The sequence below is a fragment of the Natator depressus genome, chromosome 4, assembly GCF_965152275.1.
Source record: "Natator depressus isolate rNatDep1 chromosome 4, rNatDep2.hap1, whole genome shotgun sequence".
In the NCBI taxonomy this organism is placed as follows: Eukaryota; Metazoa; Chordata; order Testudines; family Cheloniidae; genus Natator; species Natator depressus.
This window is the reverse complement of record NC_134237.1, coordinates 62,138,500-62,152,389: the sequence shown is the minus strand read 5'-3', so window position 1 is coordinate 62,152,389 and position 13,890 is coordinate 62,138,500. Positions and strand designations below refer to the sequence as shown.

Genomic DNA, 13,890 nt, shown 5'->3' with positions numbered 1-13,890 from the left:
CCTGTTGCTTAGAAGCCTGGAGAGTGGCCTGTTGATAGATTTTTGGGGGGTATGTTCTAGAAAAAGGAAAGACAGCCTCTAGCCCCCATTTCTCTTCTGCCTGCAGGTTTTCAAACGTGTGCCTTATGGAGATGGCAACCAAAATTTGGTCTAATATTTATTGCCAACACATTTGCACTCACTTTTGCAGTTGGTTTGTTTGAAGGATGCAAAGTAATATTTCTAAATGAGCTAATTTTGCAAAATTAGTTATTCTCTGATCTTTATTTTTGCACATAGACAAGATCAGCTTAGTCAATACTTTCTCCACTTACTTACAAAGTCTAAATAATATTAATTACAACTTAGCTTTTTCTTTAACAGTGCCATTTAAAATTATACAGGAACAGATTTTTTTCTCTGAAAGTCATAAGAAGAGCTGTTAAATACTACATGTACTAGAATATTGATCTTAATACTCAACATGCACATCAGTTTCGTTATCAGAAACACTTTAAATCTGTATGTTAATAATGGAAGATAATTATTTTGCTTTAATAATGTGGTATGCATCATCCGTCATATATTCCTAAAGCAGGATGTATGCTGTACATTTATATACAACAGTTGGTTTCAGCACAGACATTACAGTGTCATGCTTTCATTCAAAATTAAGATGCCATATTTTCATTACAATCGCATGGCATCTCAAATGCAATATATTGCTTTGCAAATGCAAAATAATTTCACAGACTGGCCTTCATAATTGGGAAAGGGAATAATGAAATGAGACATATTTTACACAAATGAAAAAATAAAAGATTTATCATAAATATATGGACCAGTATATGACATTGAAGAACAAGAAGCAGAAAGGAAACAATGCTCTTGCATAAAGATCAATTCGCTTTGCTGCTGATGGAATGACAGGCTTGGGAGGAGGTGGCTTCTTGTTGTTCTTTGCTTGAGATTTCCCGAGCCCACTGTTGACTTCAATAGGCTTTCCGTAACAGTCATAGTTGGATAATTCAAAATCTCTCGGCAAGCTTCCAACGATGCTAAAATCATTGGATCTCAGATCAGATTTTGAGGTGCAAACCTTTTTGCATCTGGTCTCGCCAACCTATGAAATAAAGAGTTTGGGAAATCATGATTGACTCACAAATATTTTATTCACAAACATAAGGCACCTGTAAGAGAACGCAGAAAACAAATATATATGAAATTACTTGTTGATGGGGATTCACCACATTAGCTTAATTTGTAGGAATGGTTGTAATATAGAGTACTTAAGGATGATCAGTCTATCATATAAACGAATCTAAACATTGATAATTATATAATTTTGAATATACAAGTGCCTCATGCTGTGGAACTAACTACGCTATATTGCTAGATTGTCTTTTAAGGCTACAGAGAGAGAGAATATTTTTTCTAAGTGGATTCAGAGTACAAGAAAGTTCTTAGATTGATATTATTTAATACTTATGTTACACTGGGGCTCAGAAGCTCCAATTAGGATTTAAAACTGGAAATTGCAGTACTTTATGCACTAAGCTTGAGCACAGAAAGTTTCCCCATACCAGATAGCTAATATGCCTAAACCCTCTCAGAGAGGGACCCCCTCTAACGGAGAGAGAGCACCCTCCTTGTATCAATAGTCCTTGTCCCCTCTATAATGACAGCAACAAAGGTAATACAGCACTTTCCCAGAGCCACACATTGGCATGCTAGAGGATCTCATCACTGGAAAACTCCCCTAAGAGACTGAAGGGCAACCTTTCTCCCAGCTGTCGGTTCCCTCAACACTTCTGGAGCAAGGGGGAACAGATCATGGGGAAGGGGATTTAAACTCAGCTGTGTCTGTCCCAGACTTGTCCTCTCTGCTGGTACATAGAAAGGCAATTTTAAAAATAAACTGATATTTGATGTAATTCAAGGACTAAGGTTTTGAAAAACAGTTACTTGGGTCCCCATACCTGATCTGCAGAGAGTTTATATTTCAGCTGTTACAAACACCAGAAAAAGATTAAACCACCACACAATCCAGTCAGCGTGAAGAGATTTGGAGACCGCTGCTAGGCATCAATGGGAGGTGGATATCTAACTGTCTTGTATGCGTTTGAAAACCTCTCCCAGTGACTTCTTTCATTTTAGAATATTCAGAGAAGAAGTCAAAAATAAAAATGTAAGTATACTGGTTTAACAGGTAATTTCAGGAGTGGAAAGCACATCAGGACTTTTGGATCAACTGAAAAAAATATTTTGGAGCTTATATTTTACCCCTCTTTGAAAACTGCCAAGGTATACTGCATAAAAATAAACCCTAGCATCAGGAGAGGTACATCACACTATCACTGCTCATTTATTTATTTTTCTATTGCTGATCACAGTGATTTTGGTGGAGGTAATCAGCAAGTGTTCCATTTTGGCTCTGAGCTTCATCATATAATGCCACATGTGCCAAACTCAATTTTGTAGACAAACACCGAGGATTTGCAAACAGAATGCACTAATGCTGTGCTAGTTACCCAACACAAATTAAAGATTTTTTTTTTAAATGATACATTTTACCTCAGAGATAAGGCAAAAAAACATGTTTGGATGCTGCAACTGCATCTGCCCGGGCAAGAAAGGAGAACTTGAAGGATTGGGGCCCAAATCAGTTTTTATTGTAAATGTTTTAGATCAAGAGTCATGGACTTCTTCTTCTTCACTTGTTAATAATCTGTATGTATTTTAGGGTGTCTGACTCATTTTGTCATGATTAAAACCACTCAGGTTTGATGAATGGACATACCATAGAATCCTACCAGGAACCATTCATGAGCAATTTGGTACTACCTGAAACAAATTATTATTATAAAGAAATAACAAGTGCTCTCAAAATAAAACAAACAAACAATAAAATAAATTAAGATGTCAAGATTAAAAATTAGTATAATATTTTCAAAATAATTCTCATTCAATCACAGGAGGTAGAGGTGGGAGTAAAAATATTATGTTATCTAGCCCAGTGGTTCTCAAACTAGGGCCACCACTTGTTCAGGGAAAGCCCCTGGCAGGCTGGGTCGGTTTGTTTACCTGCCACGTCCGCAGGTTCGGCTGATCGTGGCTCCCACTGGCCACGGTTCGCCGTTCCAGGACAATGGGGGCTGCAGGAAGGGCAGCCAGCACATCCCTCGGCCCTCGCCGCTTCCCGCAGCCCCCATTGGCCTGAAGCAGCAAACCGCGGCCAGTGGGAGCCGCGATTGGCCAAACCTGTGGACGGGGCAGGTAAACAAACCAGCCCGGCCCGCCAGGGGCTTTCCCTGAACAAGCAGCGGCCCTAGTTTGAGAACCACTGATCTAGCTTCTACTAATGCAGGATTGTTCCCTGTAGTTTACAGTCCAGGAATTTGTCCAGTGTAGTTTTAATTGTTCTGTTAACTTACAAGGTTGTGCCACTCTCCTTTGGAAACTATTCTCTGTTGTAACAACTCCCGGTCTCAGGAAGTTGTTCTTGATATTCAGTCTCAATTCTCCTTTTTGTAATTTTATTATATTACTCCTAATCATGCTCCTTGTAGTGCAGGGATCTCAAACTCAAATCACCACGAGGGGCGCATGAGGACTAGTACAGTGGCCCAAAGGCTGCATCACTGAAACCTCTTCATACAACGATACAAAAGTATAGTCAAAAATGAAAAAAAAATGAAGAGTAATATAGTATGCTATTAAAAGTCAATGTATTAACTTTTTAAAAACTGTAATGTGAAGAGGGGTTTTAATAAAATATAAACACTCAGTAATGCACCTCACTCAAATGACAAAACACGCATTTACTTTTAGAATTACCTTGGTTAACCCGCCCCCACTCCACTCTTTCCATTAGGCCCCACCTTTGCCCTGCCTCTTCCCACACCTTCCCTGCCCCTATTCCAACCCTTTCCCCAAATCCCCACCCCGGCCCCTCCTCTTCTCTGCCTCCTCCCCTTAGCATGCCGCATCCCCGCTCCTCCGCTCTCCCTCCTGGAAAGTCATAAGTGCCGCCAAACAGCTGTTTGGCGGCGGGAAGTGCTGGGAGGTAGGCAGAGGAGCGGGAATGCGGCGCACTAGGGGAGGCGGGGGGGAGGGGAGCTTGGCTGCTGGTGGAGTCGGCACCTATGGCAGGCCGTGTGTTTAAGACCCCTGTTGTAGTACCATCAGTTATTCCTTTCCCTTTATGGCATTTGCACATTTATGTGTAGACTGTTCCCATTTTCTCATTTAGTCACTGCTTAGGCAAGCTTTTAATCTTTCTTCATATATCAGTCTCTCCAACTTCCAAATAAGTTAGTTGCTCTTCTCTATATTCCCTCTAGTTTGTCTATAATTTCTGGTAGGAATGTAAAATTATCCATGTTAAATGTAGCTCACCTGCTTTTCTATTGCTAGCAACATAATATTCCTGTAAACCTATCAAAAGCCGCTGGCAGCTTTCTTTGGAAAGTCAACTAGCATGCAGATTTATTTTTGGACAGTTACACTGAAGGCTCTTAAAGACATTAAAATGTTTTTAAAGACTCTCCACTCTCCATTCCTTGTGCACATTGTCTTATCATAACCAGGCAAAACAATATAACTTGACTGTGGAAACAATTTTATAATAGCTATTTTATAATTTGCTCAATCCTAGGTCTGGAGTAGCAATAGCTTGAAACATTAATTATAGGACCTACATTTGCATGATAGTGCGGAACTTTTTAGATGTTAAGGCCAAAAGGGACCATTTTAACCATCTAGTCTGACCTTCTGCACAACACAGACCATAAAAGACATCCTTGAATTAATCCCAGCTTGAAGTCCAAGAGCAGTGGTTGAACTAGAGCATCTTTTAGAAAAAAAAATTAATCTTGAATTAAAAATCTCCAGTGGTGGAGAATCCACCACAAACCTCAGTAAATTGTTTCAATGATTAATTTACCTTATTGCTACAAATCTTGCCTTATTATTAGCCAGTGGATCTTGTCTTCTAGATCTTTTGTCTTCTACATTGAAGAGCCCTCTACTATCCCCATGTAAGAACTTATAGACTGTGATCAAATTCATCTCTTAACCTTTCTCTTTATAAGCTTAATAAATTCAGCTCTTTGAGTCTTTCATTATAGGGATTTTTTTCCAATCCTTCAATCATTTTCATGGCTCATCTGAACCCTCTCCAAATTTTTAACATCCTTCTTAAGCTGTGGACACCAGAATGGGACACAGTATTTCAGTAGCAGTCACCGGTGCTGAATACAGAGTTGATATAACCCTCCTAATTGATATTCCCCTATTGATACATCCATGGATTCCTTGAGCTCTTTTAGCTCACAGTTTCACACTAGGGATTCTTGTTTGGCTGATTATCCACCATGATCCCCAAATCTTTTTCAGAGTCACTGCTTCCCTTCAATCTGTGTGTCATCTTCAAACTTTATCAGTAGTGATTTTGTATTTTCTTCCAGGTCATAGATAAAAATATTAAATAGCACAGGGCCAAAAAACATTCCCTGAAGGAGCTCACTAGAAACAGACATGCTCAATGATGATTCTCCGTTTACAATTAGTTTTTGAGACCCATCAATTAACAAGTTTCTAATCAATTTAATTTGTGCCATTTTGATTCAATATATTTCAAGTTTCTTAATCAATGTCATCTGGTACCAAGTCAAATGCCTTACAGAAGTATAACTATATTAACTCAACACTATTACCTTTATCAACTAAACTTGCAATTTCATAAAAAAAAAATCAAGTTAGGTTGACAAGATCTATTTTCCATAAACCCATGTTGATTGGCATTGAATATACTACCCTCTTTTAATTCTTTATTGATCAAGTTCTGTATTAGCTGTTCCATTATTTTGCCTGGATTGATGTTAGGCTGACAAGCCTATAATTACTTGAGTTATCTTGTTCACCTTTTTAAATACAGGTGCAATATTAACTTTCCTCCAGTCTCCAGGAACTTACCTAGTTTTTTAAGACATTATTAAAAAACAAACAAACAAAAACCCACTAACAGTGCAGATAGCTCCTTAAACTGCTCTTTTAAAGCTCCTGTGATCAAAACCTGCCGATTTAGCAGTATCTAGTTTTAGAAGGTTCTATTTAACATCTTCCTTAGCAATTGTTGGAATAGAAAGTATTTAATCATCATATGATATGAATATCTCATCTGTCTTTTCCCCAAATACAAAACAAAAATAATTATTGAACACTTCTGTCTTTTCGTTGACAATTCTACCATTTCCCTCTAGTAATGGTCCCATACCATTGTTATGGTCCCTTTTATTCTTTTCAGAGTGGTAGCCGTGTTAGTCTATATCAGCAAAAAGAACAAGGAGTACTTGTGGCACCTTAGAGACTAACAAATTTATTTGAGCATAAGCTTATGTGGGCTAAAACCCACCTCATCGGATGCATGCAGTGGAAAATACAGTAGGAAGATATATTTATAAATACAGAGAACATGAAAAAATGGGTATTGCCATACACACTATAATGAGAGTGATCAATTAAGGTGAGCTATTATCAGAAGGAGAAAAAAACCTTTTGTAGTGATAATCAGGCTGGCCCATTTCCAACAGTTGACAAGAAGGTGAGAGTAACAGTACGGGGGTGGGGGGGAATAAGCATGGGGAAATAGTTTTACTTTGTGTAATTCTTGACGCACTCAAAGGCCATATTATTCTTAACTGTTGATCATAGTTTTCTCCTTGTGTCCTTTTGCTTCTCTTATCAATTTTCTATTATTTTTAGCTTCTAATTTATATTTATTGCTATCAATTTCCTCCTTTTTCCATCTGTTTTTAATTATTAATTATTATTGGTGCTTTCATTTCCCCCCTAAGTTTTTTTTAAAACCAATATAACCTTTTTTGATTGCAGGAATATGGATTCTGGGGTATCTAGTAAAATGTGCTTAAACAGTAACCAATCATCATATATATTTTGTCTCCCAACACATATGTCTTATAATTGTTTTGAGTTTTGTGAAACTGGTCCTTTTAAAGCAGTTTGTACAGCACCTAGCACAATGGGGTCTTGGTCCAATGTATGGGCTCCTGTGTGCTATGATAAAATAAACATTAAATAATAAATTTATTCTGTTTGCACATAACAAATGTAATCAAGTCATGATCACTTTTACCTAAGCAACCATTAAACTTTTAGTTCTGTGATCAATTCCTTTTTATTTGTCAAGATGAGGTGTGGTAATCGAATCTCCCACATAATGGTTGCAATAATTTCTGAGTTAGTAAAACTGTCATCCATAATTTCTAGAAATTCCAAGGATGTTTTAGTACTGGCAATGTGAGACTTCCAGCATATGTTCTTAGATTTAAGTTCCTCCTGATAACAAGAGTTGTTCCTCTTTACACACTATAGGTAGGTGCTTAAGGAGCCAGTCATCCTGTTCTGCAGTGTGATTTGGTGGTCCATAACAGACCAGCTAGTACTCCATCTTGTGCTTTATCTCTTACTGATCCATTGAGTCTTGCCCTTAGCAGGCAAACCTGATGCTAATACACAATGTGATAGAGTTCCTAGGTTCATTATCTTGAATGTATTCTACCTATATGTTTTTAGGGCAGTTTGACTAAGTTTTTTTGTGTTTTATCAAGGAAATTGGTATGATACTTAAGTACCATCTCTTCTGTAAATTCTCAACACCTGTCCCTAAACCATCTTTATGGCAGAGCAATAGGGTCAAAAGTAATGCTTAGCCACAAAAGACACAAACCAACAAAATCCAAGGTGCCCATGGTCTGCTTGTCTTGAAGTCAGCAACAGGTAAAAGGTATTTAACATTGCTTTCACATACATAAACAGTGGTTTAGCTGTCAAAGTCAAAACTGTGCACATAATGAATCTGCAAGAAAAATCTCTGAGGTTAAAGCACACAGGTGAAGGAAAAAGCACTTTAGTAAGATCAAAGGAATAATCATATATGTTATAAATCAGCATAGATGAACATAATATGCATCAGACGCCAAAGCCCAGAAATATGTTAGCAATGCTCTGAGAAGATTAGCAAGAAATATGCCTATTTCTCCTTAAGACTGACTGAATTGGGGGTGTTATCAGTACCTTAAGGGAGCCATTCATCATCTGCCTAAGTCATTATTCTTTTAGCAAATGTCCAGTTCAGTCATCAGCACACATGTGTGGGATGACTTCTATAAATGGGCATGATGAAAATGTGACTTTTCAAATCCAGGAGGATTTTCCAGAGTTAACAACATAATCTCTCTCTGCAATCACACCACCAGTGGTAGCAAAGAAAAGATGACTCATCTTGCAAACAGTTCTCCTTTTCCCTGTTTTTCCCACTATATGACGTTACTCTGCAGTGGAAAAAAAAAAATCAAACTCCCATGGTGGTTCCCATTAAAAAGTCAGATTTTGCTAAAAAAAAAAAAAAAAAAAGAAAAGTGACCACAAAGCTTCATCAGAGATTATCAAAATTTTCTCTATGCTTAGAACCAGTGATAGAAACTGTGGGTAAAGGTGGCTCCTGATGCGTAGATTGATATACTTTAGAGCTTTCTGCACTAGCAAAAGCTATAACAGCAACTGACTCTTCTTTTGTTTTCTCTCACACAGAGATGGTGATTTTGTTAGATCTACCAGATGCCTTTTGATAGCACTGATCATGAGGCCTTGTTAACATATCTGTAAACCCTAGCAGACTAAGACAGCACTTCCTTTTACATGTTTCAGTCTTAACTCTCAGAGATTCTAGAAGATAATCTGGGGCAACTGGTTTTCTTTACTAACAATTCTTTCATTGGTAATTCTGCAGGGTTCCATCTTGTCTCCTTTCATTCAGTATGTATATGGATAAATAGGAGATCAGACGAGATGATCTAATGGGCCCTTCTGGCCTTAAACTCTATGACTCTATGGCAGTTGGGAGGGTTAGTGAAGAGGCTGTGAGGATTGCAATAGACTGATGACACCCAGCTCTATTTCTCCTTCTCATCCAATTCAGTCAGTGCTGCTGAACACTTCATCCAGGGTTTGGGTAGAGAGGACGTTTAGCTATCTGAAGTGTAGTCCGGGGAAGATGATGCTGGTAGGAACATCTGGAAATGCAGCAATAATTCTATCTGTCCTCTCAGCCATGGATGTGTACCCACTTTTTGTTTCTAGAGTTCACAATCTGAGGCTGTTATTGAAACCCCTGCTGTTCTGAGTGCAGATTTGAAGAGAAAGGCTTTTCTCCATCTTCCTCTGGCTCAGAAATTGAGACAATTTCTTGGGACACGCTATATACGATCCCTTTGTCATACTGTCACAGGTGCAATCAACAGAAAAACTAAAGCTAGGCTCCCACTGGTTTAAAAGAGGGCGTTTCTACCAGGGAGGGGCTTTCTTGACTTTGGAATTTACTTTCATTCCCCACTCTCAGTCCTAAATAGTATCAATCTTAACCTTTAGAACATGCTGCAAAGGCCACCATTTTATACAGATGGGGACTGAGAGGCGTGATAAGGACTGGCATTTCTGGGTGAGCCTGGGTATTGTTTGCGTTTGATTTTAATCTCTGGTTGGTTATTTTCTAGTTTGGGGATGAGGGGAAGTTACTGTTTTTATCTGTACCTTTAATAATGTCACAGGTTCCCAGAACACAGGATAGATTCTGTTTCATTGATTATAAATTGAATGAATAAATAAATAAATAAGAATAATACCTGTTGCTAGACTAAGCCCCATGTGGGCAGTATACCTGCCATACTAAGAAGAATGGTTTGGGTGCACTCTGGGTGTAATTTGGTTTACTTTTGGGTGTAATTTCAGCACATTTTTCCTACTAATGTGCTTTTTTGCATTCAAGATAATGATTGGGGCCCAAGACCTTTATTAAAGATGCTGATAACGCTAATGAAGCACTAGAGGGAGTCAGAGGGTAATTTGTTGCCAGAGTGATTATAATAAAGCAGTGGTCACCAATCGGTCGATTGCGATCGACTGGTTGCTCTTAGAGGATTTCCCAGTCAATCGTGATCTCAGGCAGGCTCCCTACCCCAGCCCCATGTCGCTCCCGAAAGTGGCCAGCGCAGCCCTGAGGCCTTGGGGGCAGGGGTCTCCCTCTGAGAGAGGGGCAGCGTGTGGAGCCACATGCTCCCTGCCCCTCCCATGGGTGCATTGCCCCCTTCTGGGAGTGGTGTGGGGCCAGGGTAGGCAGGGAAACCGCCTTAGCCTCGCTGCGCCCGCCATTGACCAGGAGCCACCAGAGGTAAGTGCTGCCCAGTGGGAGGCCGCACTCCAACCCCCATCCCTAAGTTCCCTCCCAGAGCCAGCACCCCGAACACTCTGCCCCAACCCTGACCCCCCTCCCAGAGCCAGCACCCTGTACCCCCTCCTGCACCCCAACACTCTGCCCCAGCCCGGAGCCCCCTCCTGTACCCAAACTCCCTCCCAGAGCCCACACCCTGCACCCCCCTCCTGCACCCCAACTCCATGCCTAGGCTCATCCCAGAGCCCTCTCCCACACTACAAACCCCTCAGCCCTAGCCCAGAGCCCACACCCCCTCCCAAACCCCAACCTCCTGCCCCAGCCTGGTGAACGTGAATGAGGGTGGGGGAGAGCAAGCGACAGATGGGGGTAGGGGGGATGAGTGGGGCGGGGCTTTGGGGAAGGGGCAGGGGCTTTGGGAAAGGGTGGGGTAGATCCTGGGTTTCCCTTAGATTCAAAAAGTGATCTTGGGCGTAAAAAGGTTGGAGACCACTGTAGTAAAGGATCCTGCCTGCATTGTTAAAGTAGTGTTGCAGAGATCTGTGCAAAGCTGTACATTTCCAATCCTCATCTCATGGTATTGAGTGCTGAAACTTTCTACACAGATGATTTTAAGTGAAATAAAGCTGTTTCTCACCTCAGTTTACAACAGCAAATTAGGACATGTCTACACTTGCAAAGTTACAGTGCCGGCAGTTACAGCACCGCTCAGAGAGCACCCAAGGAAAAACACTGTTGTGTGTTCACACTGACAGCTGCCTGCGCAATACCATGTTCACTCTTGCGGCACTATTCGGAGCAGTGCACGCCAGGCAGCTATCCCACAGAGCACCTTTCTCTTTTGCCGCTAAGACTTGTGGGAAGGCGGAAGGGGTCGCAGGGCATCCTGGGTCCTGTCCCAATGCCCCATGATGCATTGCTTCGCATTCCAGCAATCCCTGTGCTTCCGTCTGCATTTGGCGCCATCTTTCAACGGGTTGTGTACTGCGTGGCCTGCCCTGCCTCTTTCTGGCTACAGGAATGGATCCCAAGCTGTTGACCAGAATGCTGCTTGCACTGACCAACACATCACAAGTGGCAGTGGAGTTATTCCTTAAAGTACAAAGGCAAGAGGAGTGTGACATTGATCTTGCCACGCACACTAGCTACGACAGGAGAATGCTTGTGTCATTCACGGAGGTGCTGACCACAGAGGAACGCCATTTTGGGCTCGGGAAACAAGCACTAAGTGGTGGAATCACATTGTGATGCATGTCTGGGATGACGAGGAGTGGCTGCAGAACTTTCACATGAGGAAAGCCACATTCATGGGACTGTGTGATGAGCTCGCCCCAGCCCTGTGGTGCAAGGACACGAGACAATGAGAGCTGCCCTGTCACTGGAGAAGTGTGTGGCGATTACACTGTGAAAGATGGCTATTCCAGACTGCTACCGATTGGTCACTAACCAGTTCGGAGTGGGAAAGTCAACTGTTTGAGTCATGTTGATGGAAGTGTGCAGGGCCATTAATCGCATCCTGCTCCGAAAGACCGTGACTCTGGGCAACGTATGTGAGATTGTGGATGGCTTTGCACAGATGGGCTTCCCTAACTGCGGAGGGATAATAGATGGCATGCACATTCCAATTCTGGCACCAGACCACCTAGCCACCGAGTACATTAATCGCAAGAGGTATTTCTCAATGGTTCTTCAGGTGCTTGTGGATCACCATGGGCGTTTCACAGACATTAACGCAGGCTGGTCCGGAAAGGGGCATGCCGCACACATCTTTCGGAACACTGGCTTGTTCAAGAAGCTGCAAGCAGGGACTTTCTTTCCAGACCCAAAGATCACCGTAGGGGAAGCTGAAATGCCCACTGTGATCCTGGGAGACCCCGCCTACCTCTTAATACCGTGGCTCATGAAGCCATACACAGGGCAACTTGACAGCAGCAAGGAGCAGTTCAACAATAGGCTGAGCAAGTGCAGAATGACGGTGGAGTGTGTATTTGGCCGTTTAAAAGCCCGCTGGCGATGCCTGTATGGGAAGCTGGACATGGCTGATGACAATATTCCTATGCTTATTGTTGCATGCTGTACGCTCCATAATATTTGTGAAGGGAAGGGTGAAAGCTTCACTCAGGGCTGGACCGCAGAAGCCCAGTGCCTGGAAGCTGAGTTTGAACAGCCAGAGACCAAGGCTATTAGAGGGGCACAGCACATGGCCATAAGGATCAGGGATGGTTTGAGGCAGCAATGTGAAGCTGAAAGCCACGAATTTGTTGCTATGGTCAGGATTGCAGTACTTGTAGTTCTAGGAGGTGATTGGTGCACATGATACAAGAAGGGGCCTTAACATAATTGTATGTTGCTTTGCAGTGCTCTTTTTGCTTTCAATTAATAGAATAAAGATTGATTTCAAACAAACACACTTCTTTTATTGAAAGACAACAACCAGAGGAGAGAGTCAAACAAAAAAAATTATCAGTAGGGAGGGGGATGGGGAAATGGAAGGGTCTCAAGAGGAGGAGGGGTCCCAGGACAGCTATAGATTTGTGTATGTCCAGGGATCATACCCAACCTTCTCCTTTGGAGTATGATGCAGTGGGTGCTGTACTTCAGCAGGGCCAAACTGCAGAGGGATGGGTGTTGAGTGCAGTGGGTAGAGAGAGTCCACACTGCTGGACTGGGAGGAGGGAGGAGTGGAATGCTGCGGGTAGAGAGTGGAGCCAGGAGGTTGATAAGAGTGTGTTGGCAGTGCGGGGGGTGCGCATGGGAAAGAGTTTTGCGACAGTGGCTGCAGGGGAGGGCAGGCGCAAAGCTGCTCGGTTTAAAGAGCTAGTATCGCCTGGGCCATGTCCGCTTGGTGCTCCATAACTGTTAAGAGCTGCTCTGTAGCTTCTTTTTGGTGTGCTGCGTTCTCCTTTCTTTCCCTCTTCTCGCTATCCCGCCACTCCTTCGATTCCTTTTTCTTGGTGGCGGAGTGCATCATAACCTCATGTATAAAGTCCTCCTTAGTTCTTCTTGGATGCTTCCTAATTCTTCACAACTGTTCTGCCACTGATAACAAAGAGGGAGGCTGTGCTCCCAAGGTCATCTCTGTGAATTTAAATCCAACATTTTAAAGAAGCAACACGGACAACACTATTTCAGTGCTTTAAAACACAGCCAGTACTCACACACCTGTCACTAAGTGGCTGACCCCAGGCAAGCAAACATAAGCCACAAGTCCCCCAAAATGGTGAGTAGCTGCAGGGGCAGGGTAAATCACTGTTCCCAGACTCTGCTGTACACTGGGCACATGGCTTTTGGGGAAAGCCAGCACTGTAGGGTGGGCCTGATAATCATTCCTGGCCCCACACTTTCCACAGGAGGTGATCATAATGGAAGATATCTCGCTGCTGAGGGTGAGCAGGGAATCAAGGGAGGGTCTTCTCCAAGCCTGTGGCTTCCGCCCTGGCCCCTATGCAGCTAGCCTGTGTGCAGCAATGGTCCCTCAGCTCCCCGACAGCACAGTGGTGCAGGAAAGTTACCGTTAATGGGGCAAGAAACAAATCAGCTCTGCCGAGGAACCTGCAGCAGTGGATTGCCCAGTATCTCCATGAGAGTTTCCTGGAGATCTCTGAGGGAGATTCCTGCGAAGTGAGGGCTTCACATGCCTCTCAACTCATGCTGCTCAAACT

At 42.4% G+C, this 13,890-nt stretch overlaps 1 protein-coding gene across 4 annotated transcripts in view; it reads right to left on the bottom strand.

Annotated features, from left to right (window-relative positions):
* Positions 1-274: 274 nt before the first annotated feature.
* GLRB (glycine receptor beta) overlaps positions 275-13,890 on the bottom strand; it is a 71,875-nt gene continuing 58,259 nt past the window's right edge. For 3 of the 4 annotated variants that reach the window (XM_074951052.1, XM_074951054.1, XM_074951053.1), the window contains one exon: positions 275-1,102. In XM_074951052.1, the coding sequence (XP_074807153.1) occupies positions 806-1,102 (297 nt within the window). In that variant the 3' untranslated portion in view covers positions 275-805. Of the gene's footprint in view, positions 1,103-12,619; positions 13,307-13,890 lie in introns of those variants that run through there. The other variant, XR_012639302.1, reaches the window with a different exon arrangement.